The sequence below is a fragment of the Macaca nemestrina genome, chromosome 5, assembly GCF_043159975.1.
Source record: "Macaca nemestrina isolate mMacNem1 chromosome 5, mMacNem.hap1, whole genome shotgun sequence".
NCBI lineage: Eukaryota > Metazoa > Chordata > Mammalia > Primates > Cercopithecidae > Macaca > Macaca nemestrina.
The window spans coordinates 36253437-36271716 of NC_092129.1; the positions used below are offsets into that span (position 1 = coordinate 36253437).

Consider the following 18280-nt stretch of genomic DNA (forward strand, 5'->3'; position numbering starts at 1 on the left):
ATGCGAAACTTGAATTTAATTAAAGAAGACCTTGGATGAATTTAAGTTGAGAGACTCTTCAAAAGTCTGAATTTGATGTAAGACAAAGAAAAACTGAGGAACTGTACCAGGGGAAAGGAGACTAAAGATACATGGCAGTTTTTGGGAAGCTGATCCTGAGTTAAGGGTACTGATCATATATTATTTTCCTGGATCCCAAATAGCAAACATCATGGAAGCAAGCACTAAGTAAAATGATTATTCAGTAAATACCTATTCGCTGATTGATTATTAAAGAATCTAGATGTGTAGAGTCTTCTGACTTCACCAGCTCACCTCTTCCTTAGTAGGAATATTTGTTCCAAACTACCCACAGAATATAGGTGTGCAGTTAGGTATGCCAGAGGAGTTCTGTCCTTCATCAGTTAATTTGTAGCACATAGGCTAAAAAAGAACTGAATAGCTTTGAAGGTGCTAGACTCCGCCAAGTGAAGATGTTTCATGATCTCAGCCATTACTCCAGTGTATTTGTTCTTGACCCTGAAGAACTAGAGAGCAAGGCCTCCTTGCAGACGTGTTATACCTTCAGAGAGTCTATATGGAGGATGGATATCTCGTTTACTTCTCCTTTTGGGAAATGTCACTGGGAAGATCATAAATTAAACTTCCCACTGTATTTTGTCTATTTTCAAAAATACACCTGTAGACTTTCAGCTTCTGAGAATGGGAAGCTCACATAAAACTGGCCAGGATTCCAGAGTCCCTGAGCCTACCCTGGCTCAGAAGGCTGCCCAACAGAAAAAAGAAAAGAAAGGAAAAGAAAAAAAATTAGCCAGGATTTTTGTAAAAAAAATGATAAATAATATAAATCTACATATCCATAAAGCCTAGAAAATCCCAGAGGGATATATGAAATCCAAAAAGGATGTATAAAAATATATACCAAGGTACATCACACCAAGGCTACAGAATGTCAAGGTAAGAGAGAGAAATCTGAAAACCATCTAGACAAAACCACTGTCCTCCAGAAATGCTTCAATGGCAGTTTAGATGAATTAGTTTCCAGAGCATGAGCCAAGCTATTTTATTTTGCAAAAATACTACTATCTCTTAAATTAATACCGTTTTGGTTTTCTTTAATAATTACAAGAAACTGATATCAAGTGCTAATTTATAGATGTAGTAAAACACTTCAGCAAACAATAAAATTTAGTTTTAGTTTTAGTTTTATTTTCCAGAGAAGTTAGATTTTGAGGGCATCCATCACTTAATAGACCAAATCAAGAGAAAGAAGGCATGGAAAAATAAAATGTAAACTTTGATTGACTATCTGCTTTTATGAGAAGACATGTTGGATTTTCTCCAGGTTATTTTTTCTGCTTTTCAGAGTGTGTAGTTCATTACTCATTGGTTTCAGTTTCTGAAAGATTCTGAAAATCCCTTTAATCTCTTAAAACCTAAAGGTCAACTCTTGTTTACAAGAATGAAGAAATCCTGCAGGTTTAGGTGACATGAGCATGTGGGAATAACATTAGAAGTATCCAGTGTTATCCAAGAAATGTGGATTTCATTCTCAGTTCTAGACTCAAGTAGCTATCAAACTTGGAGAAGCTGCTCTACCTCAGGGGCCACAGTTATTTCATATCCTATAATTCTATGGCCCAGGCCACAGTGACCTTAGAATAAATCTAGATCTCAAAAATGGACATGCACAATAGTTCCCTGGCTCCGATCCTCACCCACTAGTGCAGAATGTTAAATCTTTGAATTATTCCTAGGAATACCAAGAGGCAATCCACATGTGCTCATGAATCTACTGATTTTAATTCCCTTTTATTTACACCTTCCGTCTTCTTCCCTATTTTTAGACTCTCTTTAGGGTTCTGTAGCTGAAGACTCCAAAACAAAACTTGAATATCTTCCCCTTGACTTCAATGCTATAGTTCAGGGACTGGTTTGGACATTGGGTGACATCTTTGGACACCTCAGGGCACCAAAGTGGCTGTTGTTCCCTCTTTGGATTCCTGTCTGCCATCTGGTCCCAAAGCAGTGCTGCCTTGAGCTCCCTATGCTTATAGAGAGAACAGTTGCACTGCTCTTTAACAGTTTGTTTCCTATAACCTCCACATTCATAAGACAGCCACTTCAAGTCTGGTAGGGTAAAGAGAAAAGAAAGGAAGGAAAGGAAAGAGAAGGCCTCTATTAACATATAGTTGTGAAACAACCGGAGCCAGACACTTCTTCTTATGAACCTTCTTTTTATGGTGACCCACTCTGCTTAGGCTACTAATATGCCTTAAGGGGTTAAGAGAATTCCTACTCAAAGAAATGACTGTGTAACTTACCCAGAGATCATCCAGTTTGAACATTTCCATAAAATCATACTGTGTAGTGTTCCAGGACCAGGTCCAACTTTACTGTATTGGATATAAGGGGTCTAGGCAATGCACCAAATAAAATGATTCCCTGAAGTCTCCCCATTCAAGATTTAGTCCTTCAAATTTTGTGTATATTCCAGTCTTTGGTAAAAGTACTAAGAATCCTGGGCCTCATCTGGAAATAATTCTTATCTGTTAGCTGGCTGTTGAAAAGACAACGCAGAAATGGGCTGTAGTTTGGAGCATCAGAAAGAAAAACAAGTAGAGGGCAAGAGTGTGTCATTTTTTTTTTCTTGTCCCTCTCATTATGCAACTTTTTTTTTTTTTTTTTTTTTCTGAGACGCAGTTTTTCGTTGTCACCCAGGCTGGGGTGGAGTGCAATGGTGCGATCTCAGCTCACTGCAACCTCTGTGTCCCGGGTTCAAGCGATTCTCCTGCCTCAGCTTCCTGAGTAGCTGGGATTACAGGCATGTGCCATCACGCTTGCCTAATTTTTTATCTTTTTGGTAGAGACAGGGTTTCACTGTGTTGGCCAGGAATGGTCTTGAACTCCTGACCTCGTGATCCACACAAATTTGATAACACTTGACTTTTCCAAGTCACTGACAAAAATGTTGAACAAGGCAACACTTTTGCAAACACTCTGTGACATTCCACTGGAAACCTTAACCCAGATTGGCATAGCTCCATTAATTAACCATCAGTCGAGGTACTGCCTTGGCCTCCCAAAGTGCTGGCGTTACAGGCACAAACCACCGCACCCGGCATCATTATGTAACTTTTTAATTCATACTTTCTTCATCATTTTGATAATATTAATTGGGGCTGCTAGGGGTTGAATTACATCCCTCCAAAAGATATGTTGATGTCCTAACCTTCAGTACCTCAGAATGTGGCTGTATTTGGAACCTGGGCCATTTCAGATATAACTAGTTAATATGAAGTCATACTGTGGGGGTGGGGGGCCTTAACCCGATATGACTGATGTCCCTATAAGAACACAGCCACGTGAAAACACAGAGACACAGGGAGTGTGTCAAGTGAAGACACAGGATTGGAGTGAGGCATCTAATGAGCCAAGAAATACCAAAGACTGCCAGAAAACCTCCAGAAGCCAGGAAGAGGCAGGAAGGATTTCCCTGCAGGTCTCAGAGGGAGCATGGCTCTGCCAACACCTGGATTTCAGACTTCTATCTGCTAAACTATGGACAAAAATTTCTTTCTTTTCTTTTTTTTTTTTTTAAGCGCCCACTTTGTGGTACAAGTACTTTGTCACAGCAGCCATAGGAAACTAATACAAGCGCCTATTATGCGTCATATCTCATTCCAGTAGCTTTGGATCAAGGCCAGATAAGATGTGGTCTCATTCCCAGGAAAATGCCAGATAGGATTTTTCTTTCAACATGTGGTTAAGAGATCTGCAATGTTAGAAGGGCTTTTGAAAGCTCAATATACATAACCCTAAGATAAATGAAAGAATTGGAGCTGAAAAAAGTGGATCTTTGGTAGAGTGATATATGTGAGACATACCCTATCTTCTTCCTTTAGAAGTCTTGAGATGACAGCTTTGGAGATTGAAAAAAAAATAGCTTGTGTTAATAATAAAAAGGAAGCAGCAATCACTAGAAGTCAGCATGAGTTCACCAAGAACTGGACCTGTCAAGGCCAGCTCATCAGCTTTGACAGGGAAGTCGGATTGGCAGAAGACAAAGGCAGTAAAGTGTGGTGAGATTTTATTGAGACACCTGATAAATCCCCTTATGATGTCTATGTGAACAGGATGGAGTGGTTGAGTTGGAAATTAGTAATCAGTTGTACCTCGCCTGATGATTAATTAATGGAGCTATGCCAATCTGGGTTAAGGTTTCCAGTGGAATGTCTCAGAGTGTTTGTAAAAGTGCTGCCTTGTTCAACATTTTTGTCAGTGACTTGGAAAAGTCAAGTGTTATCAAATTTGTGTCTGATGGACCAGATGACTCCACCTGTATTTGGATATGTGCACTTTGTTCTGGATGCCCTATTTAGGAAAGGCAGAGGGAAGCAAGATGTTCTGAAGAAAGCGAGCAAGTTGGTGACCTGAAGGAGTGGCAACTAGGTAACACAAGAAATTGGTGAGGTATTTGGGAATATTCAGCCTAAACAGTAGAAATCCAAGAAAGACATGACAGCCAAGAGATAATGTACTTTACTTGGATTAAAGAGTGGTGACCAATGGTTCAAATGACAGGAAGGCAATCTCAGCTTGGCATATGAAGAACTTTCAGGATGTGAATTTTTCAAAGAAAAAATTCTAGCAATGAAATTTGAAAGTTAGCAAATCTCTATGCATTGATTTATAAATTTAGTAAAAATTCTAGCAGCATATTTTTAAGGAATTAAGTTATTCCAACTATAGGAGAATACAGACCCATAAAAGATAAATCAGTTTTGAAAAAGAAGAGCAAAACGGTTACTCTTGCCTAAACAATGATAAGATGTACCACAAAGCCGTATTGATAACCTGATGGACCTGGTGCAGCCATAGGTAAATAAGTCAATGGAACAGAAGAAAGAGGTTAGTGACAGACAGCACTCCAATCAATTGCAAAATGAATGACCGTTCAATGGGTGTTGTTGAGGAAACGCATGCGTGGATGATACAGGAAAAATAGACTTGGAAAATGTACACAACATACAAAGATGGATTAAAGAACTAAGTGAGAAAGACAAGCTCTAAGTCAAATGGAAGAAAATGTAAAAGTACATACCTATAATTTGGGGGTTGGCAGGACTTTAGTAAGACTTCCAAAGCACAAAGCATTGGGGGAAATTATGCAAGTGTTTATTTTAAAATTGAGGATTTTGAGTGATAACATAAAAGGTTATCAGATTTCTGACAGGTTGGGAAAAGTTATTTGCGAAGTCAATGCCATAAGAGGTTAATATCTAGGCCCTATGAGGAATACCACAAGTAAATATTTAGGATATACAAGCAAACCCACAAGAAAAAGATAGGAACCTATTTGGAAAACAGTCCTATCAAAATGGACCCATGAGACTTTATTTTCCTCAGTTAGCCATTCAATAAATATTTATTGAGTGCCTATTGTATACCAACACTCTTCTATGCCCTGGGGATACAGCAGACAAAATTCTCTGACCTCATGGAATTTAAACTCCAAAATGTTCTTTCCCACCAATAGGAAAAAGAAATTAGTTTCTACTAAGTGAATTTTCCCTTTAAATTACAATTACATAATTTTAAAGTCAGAAGGATCTTTAAGGTGCCTTTATTTTAAATTCATACTTTTGTATGGTGACAAATGGCAGCCCAGGGGCATAGAGGCTGACACCTCCCCAGCGTTTAGACTATAAGCTCAACTGTTAAGTCAGAATGCCAAAGGCTGAATCCGGCTTTTCTTCTACAACCTGTGTTGGCAATGTCTCTGAGCTTCAGTTTCTTCGTCAGTATAATGGCACCAATGATAAGACTTCACGTAAAATTGGTATAAATATTAAGGTATTTTGAAACAGAACAGCATCTGACACATGGTAAAAACTCAATGTTAGCTATTTTTATTTCTATACTTTGATTATGATATGACTCCACAATTATTTTCCTATACACCATATTTCAAAAATGGTAACCTCTCTGGGTTACCAATCAAGTAACTAATTTTTTAAAGTAATAATTTTAAAAAAGAAAGTTATATACTCTTTATGATAGTGTACCCTAAAGGTTTCTGAAATGTGTCTCATGGATTAATCGTTTAACCTCATGTGTGAAATCTTAACTCAGGATATTAGGGCTGGAAGGGATGTGATAGACAATCCTGCCAAGCCTGGCCCTTCTTCTACAAGGAGGTCTTCAGAGATCTGGAGGAGGAAAGTGCCTTGCCCTGAGTTCGCTGAGCCAGAACAATAGGACTTCTTCTGTAGTTGTGAAACTTGTCAATTGTCTAAGTCTAGGTTAATGCCATCTGGCTGGCTTTTTAAAAAGAGTGTGAAGTAAGAACATGAATAATTGTCACTTAATTAGAGACCTAGACTCAGAGGAATTATAGTTACTCCATGTATGAAAAATTGCAAGACTGTTGACTCTGTCATTCTTCGGTTTAGTGGGTGGAGCCAGCTGTCCTCATTAGAATAAAGGTTGTTTATTCAACCCAAGTATAAATGGAAAAAAAAGATGTGCCCTCTGTCATTGAGGGTTGACTGACTGGAGAGCTCAAGTGCAGCAAAGAGAAGTGTCAGAGCATGAGTGCTAAGTCCAGAACCATTGGGATTATTGGAGCTCCTTTCTCAAAGGGACAGGTAAGGAAAAAAGTCTTTCTTTGAATTCCTGGAATTTAGTTGAAAATTTTGGACTTCGAAATTTGTAAGGTGTTATTGTCTAGTTAGTTCAATTTTCTGATACAACCTATATTTTAAAGTCCTCTCACCATTTTCCAACATTGTATAATTATACTCACATACCCACTTACTCTTGTGGCTCCTGATCTCAGCTAGAGCTAAATTCATTTGAACCTACAGAATGTTTTCTCATATTTTTTAGGAGAAAATATTTTTCTTTGAATTGAAATGGACTATTTCTGCATTGTAGCTACTCATTTAGGTTTAGTTGCTCTTGTTTTTGATGTTACTGTGTGTATGTATAGGAAGAGAGAATTTTAAGAAATACATTTGTTTAGTTACATAATTAATGCCTAGAAAAATTTAATAGTTTGGCAGTAACCTTCAGACTTCTTATGATTTGGATAACTGAAATATTATTGCTTCATGCAACTTTGTGAATAATTCATGTTATGTTAGGTTTTTAATGATTCTATGAAACTGTTCATTCATGGTCTAGGTAGAATCCTTTATGTACCTCACATGGAAGGGGAAAAAAGAACAAAAAAAGAAAGAAAATCCTACTGCAGTTTGGCGACTCTAAAAGGATTTTAATGGATTTATGAAACTCCCAGACTTCCTTAGAGCCACCAGCTGTGAATCCACACATGCCAGCAACATCTGAACACACTTTTTTTTCTGCCTGGGCACACTTATTCTAGTAAAGAGAGTGTGATGACAGAACACCATAGACTTCAACACACATCTGTGCTCAAAAAGGGTAAAAAACAAAGAACAAAATCAAACAAGACAATGTGTGAGTTGAAACTGCTAAGGTTGATTTTCTCCAGGTTTCTCAGAATCTGGGCAGCGTTTTGCTTCCTTTTAATTTGGAACCCTTGCTGTGTACTCTGACTTTTTACTGCAAAACAAATTGAGAGAGGCCAGAGGTTAGAGGCCCAAACAGCATTTGAACTGTCAGTAAATACTACTTTGCTTCTCCTGGAAATCCTCCAAAAGTCTCTCCCAAACACAGGGACATTTTGCTGACACAGAAGTGCTCCTTTTAAAATCCACACTGTTCTCACCTACTCTTGAACAGGTTATAATAAATATATAATTTTAAAAATTGACAAAAGGGAAGCAAGTCTCCTCCTTCTACCACCCTTCTCCCGTTAAAACATGGTCGTGAGAATGGAGTTCGTTGTCTCATGATTGTAAGGACTAAGAGAGAGAGATTTTTTTACACTAAGTCACAGAGTAGAGAGGATAAAATGGCCAAGATGTAAGTATTTGTCCTCACCTAAAGGAGTTACAGGTTTGACAGGTAGGCAAAAGGAAATGATTAGAGAGCAGATGACTAAAATGTGGAGTCTGAGAAAGGGCTTAATCCCTGTCTCACCTCGTTGAAAGGCTTGCAAGGCAGTGAACAAACAATAAAGTAGGTATCATTTTTACCTTGCAGTTGGATTTAAAAAAGGCTCAGAGAGGTTTGGTAATGTGCTCAACATCACACAGGCTTGACTGCATAATTCCAGACGAGATAATCTGATTCCAATGCCTATGCCCTTGATTTGCACTGATGTCTCTTCAGACTATTCAACTCCAAAGGTGACTTTATACTTGTGGCCATTGAGGGATTGGGCCCAGCTTAGAAAGTCAGTGGAGCTGACAAAGCAATTTCCAAAGTGGGCAGATAGAGCAAGCAAGAGGAAAGCCCAATCATGAGAAGCCATTTGAATAAAACAAATAAAAATGAATGCTAGAAAATGTAATGGCTGTGTTATAGCAAATAGAGTGTCAACTAAGGGGTCTATGAGCTTTGTTCTAAAGTCTGAAAGGAAGAAGGGTAAAAAAGCCAATGAGTTTTATCAAACTGAGGATTGAGTATCTACTATATGTCAGCTCTACACTACAAAATATAGGCCCCAAATGTAAAGCAACCTGGACTGAAATCTAACAATGAGGAAAAGACAAAAACAGTCACAAAACTAAAGGCAAAACATGAACCAAGCAGCACCCTATTGGGGTTGAAAGAAGGAGAAATTGTGTCTACTTGACTGGGGAGAGGGAGGCGTGTCAAGCAAAAAGGTAGTAAAGAAGCAAAATGTGTCAGGCAGAGGATAGGGTGGGTGCCTTGCTGCTAGGGACAGGAATTTGACATAAAGGATTTGCCTGGCGCCCAGGGCAAGTCTTCTGTTCCTTTGAATGGGGAAGAAATATTTGCTTGCTTTGATGCCACAGCCCCAATCTGCAAGATAGACACACGTGTCTTTTAACACATTGTCTCATCTGACAACATGTAATCATTTTCTGATCTAAAAGCTTGTCGGAAATTAAAATCAGAAAGATTCAGAAAAGAACTGTGCCTTTAGACCTCTAATTGTTCAGGGAGCTGAGGAAGACTTGCCCCTTGGAGGAAGAGTGTTAGCTTCCCTAATGTCAAAACGGCAAGGGTAGAACTTCCCATCTGCTGTTTAAGTAGGCCAAAACTTGAAATTAGTGGGTTGGTCTTTGTTTGTAGTTTTCAGCTCCCAGGTGATGACTTTTCCTGTTGCCTGCTTTCTCCCCAAGAGCTCTAGCTTACTGCTGTGAGTACATGCACATAGGCCTCTTTCATGTCATACTCTTTCGATGCTTTTGCCCAATTGTTCCCTTGGTTTGCAGAGTTTCTCCATCACTCTGTCTTGTTTTCCTAACTACCTACTCATGTCGCAAGACTCAGCTTAAACAGTATTTATTTCTTGCAGCCTTTACTGACACACCCTGTCCCCAGTAGTATTAAGGGCATCCTGTTTTTGTTACTACATTTTATGTCATCATTGAAGCAGCTATGTATTGTAATTGGGGTTAAGTGCCCACATCTCCTATCAAAGTCAAAAGCTTTTTCATTATTGGATCTCATCTACCAGACTGCTTTTGCACAAACTATGTGCTCACTATGTTGATAACATGGGTTGACGGGAAGAGGGGATGCAGGTTTTGGAATCCAAAGACCTGAATATGAACACAGGCTCTGCCACTTATTAGCTGTGTGCCAGTCTAAAAACCATATAACCTTTGTGATTCTAGTTCTTTCTATTTGGCATAAGAGTCATTCAGTCTACCTTGCTGTGAAGATTAAAAGAGATGATGTAAATTCCTGGCTCTGTAGGAACTCAAAAAATGATAGTTACAGTTCAACTGATTAAATAATGAAAAGGGTTCCTGCTGTGAGCATCTGATGGTCATGATAATGTCTGAAGTACTTTATTTTTTAATTGTTCAGCCACGAGGAGGGGTGGAAGAAGGCCCTACAGTATTGAGAAAGGCTGGTCTGCTTGAGAAACTTGAAGAACAAGGTAATTTTTAAATTGAAAAATGATCAGCCTGATTTCCTCCCCACTCTGAAGGAAGGAGCAGGCCCCTGTCAACCTGGAGTGTGTCTGGAATATTTACACCAGAATTGCGGTACTGGCTTTAACCTGAGAAACACATCCTACAAAAACAGCAGGGCATGGGGAGAATGCTCAGGAATTGCTGATGTACATCCTCACTCAGATATTTTGTCTTTCCAGCCAAACTACAGTATAAGAGAAATTGCATATGCAGGAACGGGGGTTGGGGTGGATGGTAGGGGAGCCGGGGAAACAGCAAATGGAAAGCAAGGTGCAGCAGGAAGTATGCTACTAGCAACAGGACCCCATTTGTGAAATAAAATAAAATAAAACAGTAATAATGATAATAACAATAGTGCCTAGTGTTTGCGCAGTGAGTATATATATACACATATGCATAAGCATGAAAATGTAAATTTACATATATTTTTAAAGTATGGGCTCAATTATCTGTTATCTTTACATATAAGATGCTGATAAAGTGTTGGTCAGGATGTGGAGCAACTAGAACCCTCATATGTTTCTGATGGGAATGCAAATAATACAGCCACTTTGAAAGTAGGTGGGCAGTTTCTTAGGTAAACATATACTTACATTTTAACCTAGCAGGTCTACTTCTGGGTGCAGAGAAGTACAACTACAAACATTCAAGTACAAGTTTTCACTTCTCTTGGGTAAGAGATTTGTACTTGAATGTGTGGGGGCAGCAATATTTATAATAAACAAAAAATGGAAACAGCAAAATGCCCATCAACTGGTAGATGGCTAAACAAAAAGTGTCACATCCATGCAATGAGATAGTACTCAACAACAAAAAGGAATGGACTGGCTGGGCGCGGTGGCTCAGGCCTGTAATCCTACCACTTTGGGAAGCCAAGGTGGGCGGACTGTCTGAGCTCAGGAGTTCAAGACCTGGGCAACACGGTGAAACTCCATCTCTACAAAAAATTAGCCAGGCGTGGTGGCATGCACCTGTAGTCCCTGTAGTCCCAGCTACTCAGGAGGCTGAGGCAGGAGAACTGCTTGAACCTGGGAGGTGGAGGTTGCAGTGAGCCAAGATTGCGCCACTGCACTCCAGGCTGGGTGACGGAGCGAGACTCCATCTCCAGAAAAAAAATAAAAAGGAATGGACTGCAGACACAGGCAAGAACATGGTGGATCTGAAAAACAGCAGGCTAAGACACAAAAGACTACACATTGTGTGATTCCATTGATACAACATTCTGGAAAGACAAAAGCATAGCAAAAGAAAGCAGATCAGCAGTTCTTGGGGTTGGGGGCAAGAATTACCTTTAAAGGGGCAGGATGGAATTCGAGAGAGAATGGAAATGTTTTAAATCTTGATTGTGGTGGTGGTTTCAAGACTAGATTTTTTCAAACTCATTGACCTGCACACTTAAAATCAGTGAGTTTTAGTGAACAAGAATTACATCTCGCAAATCTTAAAAAAAAAAAAAAAAAAAAAGACAAATACAGACACCCAGCTGAGAACAGAATGCTTGGGTAAATGGACTTGTCCCTTAACTGACAAGAATAATTTGGTCATGTGTTACAGCAGGTGAAATTTTTTGGAGGCATTACTAAATCAGATTCAGACATACATGTAACAAATACCATATTTAATGGCCAGTTAGTTCAGAACACTGAACTGATTCCATATCACAGTTTTACGTGAAACTCTCTACTTTTCAAGCCTAATTCAAGGTCTTTTAGGGAGCACACTCAGTCCTTAGGAATCTGGAGTTACCTGCAATTTTTCCTTACTAAAAAGAATAACTAAAAAGCTTTATTTCCTAAGCTTCCAAAGTGTTAGGTTCAGTGCTAAGCACATATTCACATATTCTTATTTATTTATGATAATACCACTATGAGGCAGGTTCAATGGATATTTTGTGTGTGTGTGTGTATCCAGATGAAAATATACCAGTGCTTTTTAAATTTTCTGAGAATACATATATATATATAGATATATATATTTAATTTTTATCAAAATGAAGCATGCTTACTATAGAAAGGTAAAAAGTACATAAGCAGAGAGAGACAGAGAGACAGAGACAGAGACAGTGACATTCCCTATTAAGCCCAAGCCAGAAGATTATCACTGTTATATTTTGGTGTCTAGTCTAACTGGATGAATTCAAGAAGTGTTTACTGAGAGCCTGGTATACAGCTGCACCAGTGTGTGGTACTGGTAACATGTCAAGCAAAAGCAGACATGGGTCTACCTTCCTGGGATTTACAGACCTTTCAGGGTTTTCATTTGCTTATACTTGTGAATATATGCCTATTTTATATAATTGGGATCATCCTACATAGACTGATTTGTAATCTACTTTTTAATTTAGTAACTAAAAACTTTTAATTTTAGAGTGTGATGTGAAGGATTATGGGGACCTGTCCTTTGCTGACATCCCTAATGACAGTCCCTTTCAAATTGTGAAGAATCCAAGGTCTGTGGGAAAAGCGACTGAACAGCTGGCTGGCAAGGTGGCAGAAGTCAAGAAGAATGGAAGAATCAGCCTGGTGCTGGGTGGAGACCACAGGTCTTGTTGAATAACTATGTCTATGGGAGTCTGGCACAAAGGAAATGTAACCAAGGCCAGAAGAAGAGAGAAAATATAGAAATATAGATGGAAAAGCATTGACCTATATTTAATATCAAATTTTCTGCCTTTAAAAAATTTTGTAGGTTACTAACTTTATTATAGAAACAGACTTAGCTCAATGTGAAGTCTTACAATATCTGTATTTTGACCTAGTACAGCAGAAAATGTATGAAATATGAATGGATTTCATCTAAATATTCATCACAAGCTTACATTTCTAAATAAGTACATGAGGCAATTCATAGCTTATTTGTTCTTAATTGCCGATAATACATACAACTCATATAGGTCAACAATTTCAAAGTATGGGTTTTTCATTATAAAATAATGATTATAACATTTTTGAAAGCATCAGACACACACACAAGAAAAAAAAGTGATAATCGTACTTCTCTAACAACCATTTCAACCAGAATTGAAAATCTGGCACATTTCTTTCATGGCATCTTTTTTTTCCTTGTACATGATGACTTTGTTTAACAAGTGTGTGTGTGTGTGTGTGTGTGTGTGTGTGTGTGTGTGAAAGAGAGAGAGAGAGAGAGACAGATGTCTATGTTGTGTTCTCACTCTATAGTGCAAATTTCCTTGTTGCTTCATGGGATGTGCATAAGCATCATAAGCATCAGTTTTTTAGTTGCTGCATGATTTTTCATCAAGGGGTTACATCGCTATATATGTACATATTGTCACATATTCAGGTTACATTGTAATTTTCACCATTACAAATAATGTGACAAAGACCATTTTTGTGCATGAGCCTTTTTAAATATTTACCCTCAAGGCCTAGGATAATTTTCTCTGAGAGGCCTGATTAGATCTAAAACCAGAAACACTTCTCTGGCTCTTGAGCTCAGTGACTTCAGGCCTCCTCGGTTTCCTCTTCTAAAGCCAAACTGTTACCAGGGCCTCTGTATCAAAACTGCAATTGGGAAACCGAGGCTCGTTTTCTTTTGTAAGTGGAGAAATTTGTAAATGGAAATCTGAAGAATGGCACATGGCAAAAGACAAGAAACCTGAAGGGAAAACAAACGTTACATTGAATAATCCATACCTGAACATGAAGGCATGATTGCTTTCACTTCGAGAATCTAAAAGCTAATGATTCTCTGAGTGATACTTAAACATTCACAAATGGGAGAATACAGGCATTGTATAGTATTAGCTTGGTGCAAAAGTAATTGCAGTTTTCAAATGGCAAAACCGCAATACTTTTGCACCAACTTAATATATCCTAACTTTTAACTTCTGTGCAAGATATCATTTATGTCTTCCATTCCAGCAAAATGTCTGGAGCTTGAAGTATTTGGGATGAACTTTGTTCCTGGTTGAGTGGGTAACTAGATGCATTGAATAGAATGAGTGAACACACACGCCATACGCTGGCTGAGGAACTTCTGAGTAAGAACATGTAAGAACCTCTGAGTGATGCTCCCAAATTATAAAAGAGCTGGATTTTAAGAAAAATTGAAGGACTTTGTCATAGTTCACTTGAGAGAATTAAGTATTTCCCAAGAGAGATCAGTGTGCAGAAAATGATCCAAATTTAACTCTGAGAATTGAACAGTGTCTCATGCTAAGGAATTTCTTGTGTAGCTAGTGTTTTTATACTCATTTATTTTTTGGCTAAGCTCTAATCTGTGGTTTTCTTACAAGGTGGATTTTGGGGGAAAAAATCACAATTTTTTTTAGTAATGCAATCGATATAAATATAACTAGTTAGTAAGCACTAAGTGTAAGTGATGTTTTCTCTATTGTTACAACTGATTGGCATCTTCAATTTAGAATCTATCAGAAATATCAGACACTGTGACTTAAAGGAAAACCAAGTGGGAGCACTAAGTGAGTGAATAATATGATGTATGTAGTGACACTGCAAACTTGATGTTCACACAAAATTTTTCCCCAAAAGTTTGGCAATTGGAAGCATCTCTGGCCATGCCAGCGTCCACCCTGATCTCGGAGTCATCTGGGTGGATGCTCACACTGATATCAACACTCCACTGACAACCACAACTGGAAACTTGCATGGACAACCTGTATCTTTCCTCCTGAAGGAACTAAAAGGAAAGGTAAAAGACTGGTTGGTACTCTAGTGCGAAAGAACACTTTTTAGGAGACATTCAGGAGGTGGAAGGGAAATGAGAAATTCCATGTTATCTTATTCTTGGTGTAATCTCAAGTCATTTTCTCTGCAGCCAGTAAGCAAAGGGTTGGTTGATAAAAGGCAGTGAGGCTCTCTATCTCTGCCTTGCAAACTGACTTAATATATATTTTCTCTGATGATTCTTAAACTATCCTTTTAGTAAGTGGGGCAGAGAGTAATCATTTATAAACAGGTCACTGGAGGTTCAGAGGTTAACCAACTTGCCCAAGATATATGCCAAGCCTATAGTGAAGCAAGGGCTAGCACCAGGCCTCCTCATTCCTTCCTTTTTCCACTACATGCCACACAGTCCTGCATTCTTACCGAGTAGTCTTTCTATATCATAGAGTCTTTTCAAAAAAGAAATTTGAAAATTTCAGATACAATGGTTTATGAACTAACGTATTTACTGGGAGAAGAACCTGTCTAAATCATAAGAGAAAGAACAATCTCCCTGCTCCCTAGAAACTTCTTTTCTAAAAGATGGAAAATAAAATGTCAGATTAAGATTTAATATTATAGTTTATAACTTTTGTTGATATGCCATAGTGTATCAATAAAGTTTTTATTGATATAATTATAATATTTTGTCCTTATGATGATACAAGAGGTTAAAACCTCCTTATGTTAAATGCTCAGAAATAATGTCTTTTGAACTAATGACCAAGGGATGGGTTTATAAACTTGCAAAGTATCTACCTAGCACATGGGAAAAACTAAACGTGGCTCCAGGACAAAGCAGATATCATCATATTATGATGTAAATAACCAAAGGACAGGTCACGAATTTCCCTCAGCTGCTCTAGGCCATCCTCTGGATTAAGGACTTACTGAGAAAGGGAAGTAAAGAAGGAAGCTACCAAAGTAATGGGAGCACACTCATTTCTTTATAGAGGAGCCCTGGGAAAGAAGGGCCCAGCAGGAATGGGGCACAAAGTAGGTAAATGCCAAGTGGTTCAAGGCAAAGTCAAAGCAATCAAGGGGAGGCACACATCCCCTTCTTAATTGTGTATAATTTTTACACGATTTCTTCTATATTTATATTCTAAATATAAGATATTTGCAGTCCAATAAATGTCTTTACCTTTGAATGTAGGATTTGTTCAAGAGAATCACACATAACCAAGTGAAAACATTGCAATTTTAGATTCCCGATGTGCCAGGATTCTCCTGGGTGACGCCCTGCATATCTGCCAAGGATATTGTGTATATTGGCTTGAGAGACGTGGACCCTGGGGAACAGTAAGCTTATTCCTTGATGTGATTTGCCTTCATTTTTGTCCCTTTGTGTGCTAGATGTGCTTTACTGACCAAATCTATGACCAAATCTATGAGAGAAAATTAAACATCAAGACACATACACACACATACACCCACACACACACATATTTATATACATGCACATACATATGTATCCAGGCAATTAAATCTCAATTGACTTGCTGTTAAAATACAAATAAAACTATATTGAGTTAGGTTCACAGAACCTAAATATTTTATATATTTTACTATATTGATATTTCCCTTAAAAGGAGACAGGCAGGCACAGTCAGCCTTATTAATTATCTTAATTTCTCTTTTATAGCTACATTTTGAAAACTCTAGGCATTAAATACTTTTCAATGACTGAAGTGGACAGACTGGGAATTGGCAAGGTGATGGAAGAAACACTCAGCTATCTACTAGGAAGGTAGGATTCTTTTGTGTGTGCACACGTGTGTGTAACATAAAAAGTTGGTACTGACATTAACCAATGTAAGTTATTAATAAAGTCTTTATGTGAAATAATGGGTTGCTACTTTTTATAAAGCAAGGCAACAGATATATTTATTGATGAAATGTGAAGCCATCAATCTTAAAGTGAAATCCTTTCCCATTTTTTAAAAGAAAGAAAAGGCCAATTCATCTGAGTTTTGATGTTGATGGACTGGACCCATCTTTCACACCAGCTACTGGCACACCAGTCGTGGGAGGTCTGTCATACAGAGAAGGTCTCTACATCACGGAAGAAATCTACAAAACAGGTAGTTAACAATCTGAGGGAATAGAGAAGCAAGTGTACACTTGACTAATATATATTCATACCTCCTTGACCTGAAAACAAGTCCCAGTTGACACTTACAGAATGTCCATCAATCACATGATGCAATAACTAAAGTGTTTTCCATTGGTTACTACCTTTTTCTGTTAGTGGATAATCTTTCAAGTCTGTCTGTGCTAATTTCAAATTGTCAACTATTTTATAAATTACATTATTACAATTTGTTGTTGTAGGGCTACTCTCGGGATTAGATATAATGGAAGTGAACCCATCCCTGGGGAAGACACCAGAAGAAGTAACTCGAACAGTGAACACAGCAATAGCAATAATCTTGGCTTGCTTTGGAGTTGCTCGGGAGGGTAATCACAAGCCTATTGACTACCTTAACCCACCTAAGTAAATGTGGGAAACATCCGATACAAATCTCATAGCTAATGGCATAATTAGAAATCTAATCATTTACTTAAACATAGAGTTGTCTTCCTAAAGATTTGTTCTTTCAGAAAAATGTTTTTCCAATTAGTATAAAACTCTACAAATTCCCTCTTGGTATAAAATTCAAGATGTGGAAATTCTAACTTTCTCAAAATTTAAAAGCTTGTATTTTCTAACTTGGCAAAAGACTTATCCTTAGAAAGAGAAGCATACATTGATTTCCAATTAAAAATTTGCTGGCATTAAAAATAAGCACATTTACATAAGACCCCATACATAGAGTGAGACTCCTGGAACCGGGAGACAAAGCTACCCCATCTGGAAAGGTACTATGTGTTCATGTCGTTCAAAAGATGTGATTTTTTTTATAATAAACTCTTTAAAACAAGACTGTATTGTGTCTACATATTTCTAAATACATGCCACACACACACACACACACACACACACACACCCACCCCACATTCACAATATGTCCTGCTTAAAAATACTAAGCAGGACGTATTTAAGAATTGTAGGCTCATGCCCGTAATCCCACTGCTTTGGGAGGCCAAGATGGGAGGATCTCTTGAGGCCAGGAACTTGAGACCAGCAACACAGCAAGACCCTGTCTCTAAAAAATAAAATAAAATAAAATAATAAAACTATTAGCTGGGTGTGGTGGCACATGCCTGTAGTCCCAGTTACTCTGGAGGCTGAGGCAGGAGGATCACTTGATTTCAGGAGTTCAAAGCTGCAATGAGCTATGATTGCGCCACTGTATTCCCGCTTTGGTAACAGGTGAGACACTGTCTCTTAAAAACAAAAAAATTTAAAAAACAAAACATTTTAAAAGTCACAGTGAAATCATCATCCCCAAAACACTGTGAGGCCTTGAAGCTATTTAAACTCCCTGGCTATGGTTTCTTCAACTGTAAAATGGGTAATAATAGGTTTGGGCAATCTCCAAGTTCATTGGGCTAGATGTCCACATTTTACTTTTTCTAAACCTCATACATGATTCTGGTTAA

General features: G+C 38.1%; 1 protein-coding gene across 1 annotated transcript; it reads left to right on the forward strand.

Moving 5' to 3' along the window:
• Positions 1–6501: 6501 nt before the first annotated feature.
• On the forward strand, positions 6502–17660 carry LOC105465607 (arginase 1). Its single transcript, XM_011714139.2, has 8 exons — positions 6502–6650; positions 9937–10009; positions 12414–12588; positions 14561–14720; positions 15942–16036; positions 16380–16484; positions 16682–16818; positions 17069–17660. Exons 1-8 carry the CDS (start codon positions 6594–6596, stop codon positions 17233–17235), a joined length of 969 nt encoding a protein of 322 aa, XP_011712441.2. The 5' UTR covers positions 6502–6593; the 3' UTR covers positions 17236–17660.
• The last annotated feature ends 620 nt before the right edge of the window (positions 17661–18280 follow it).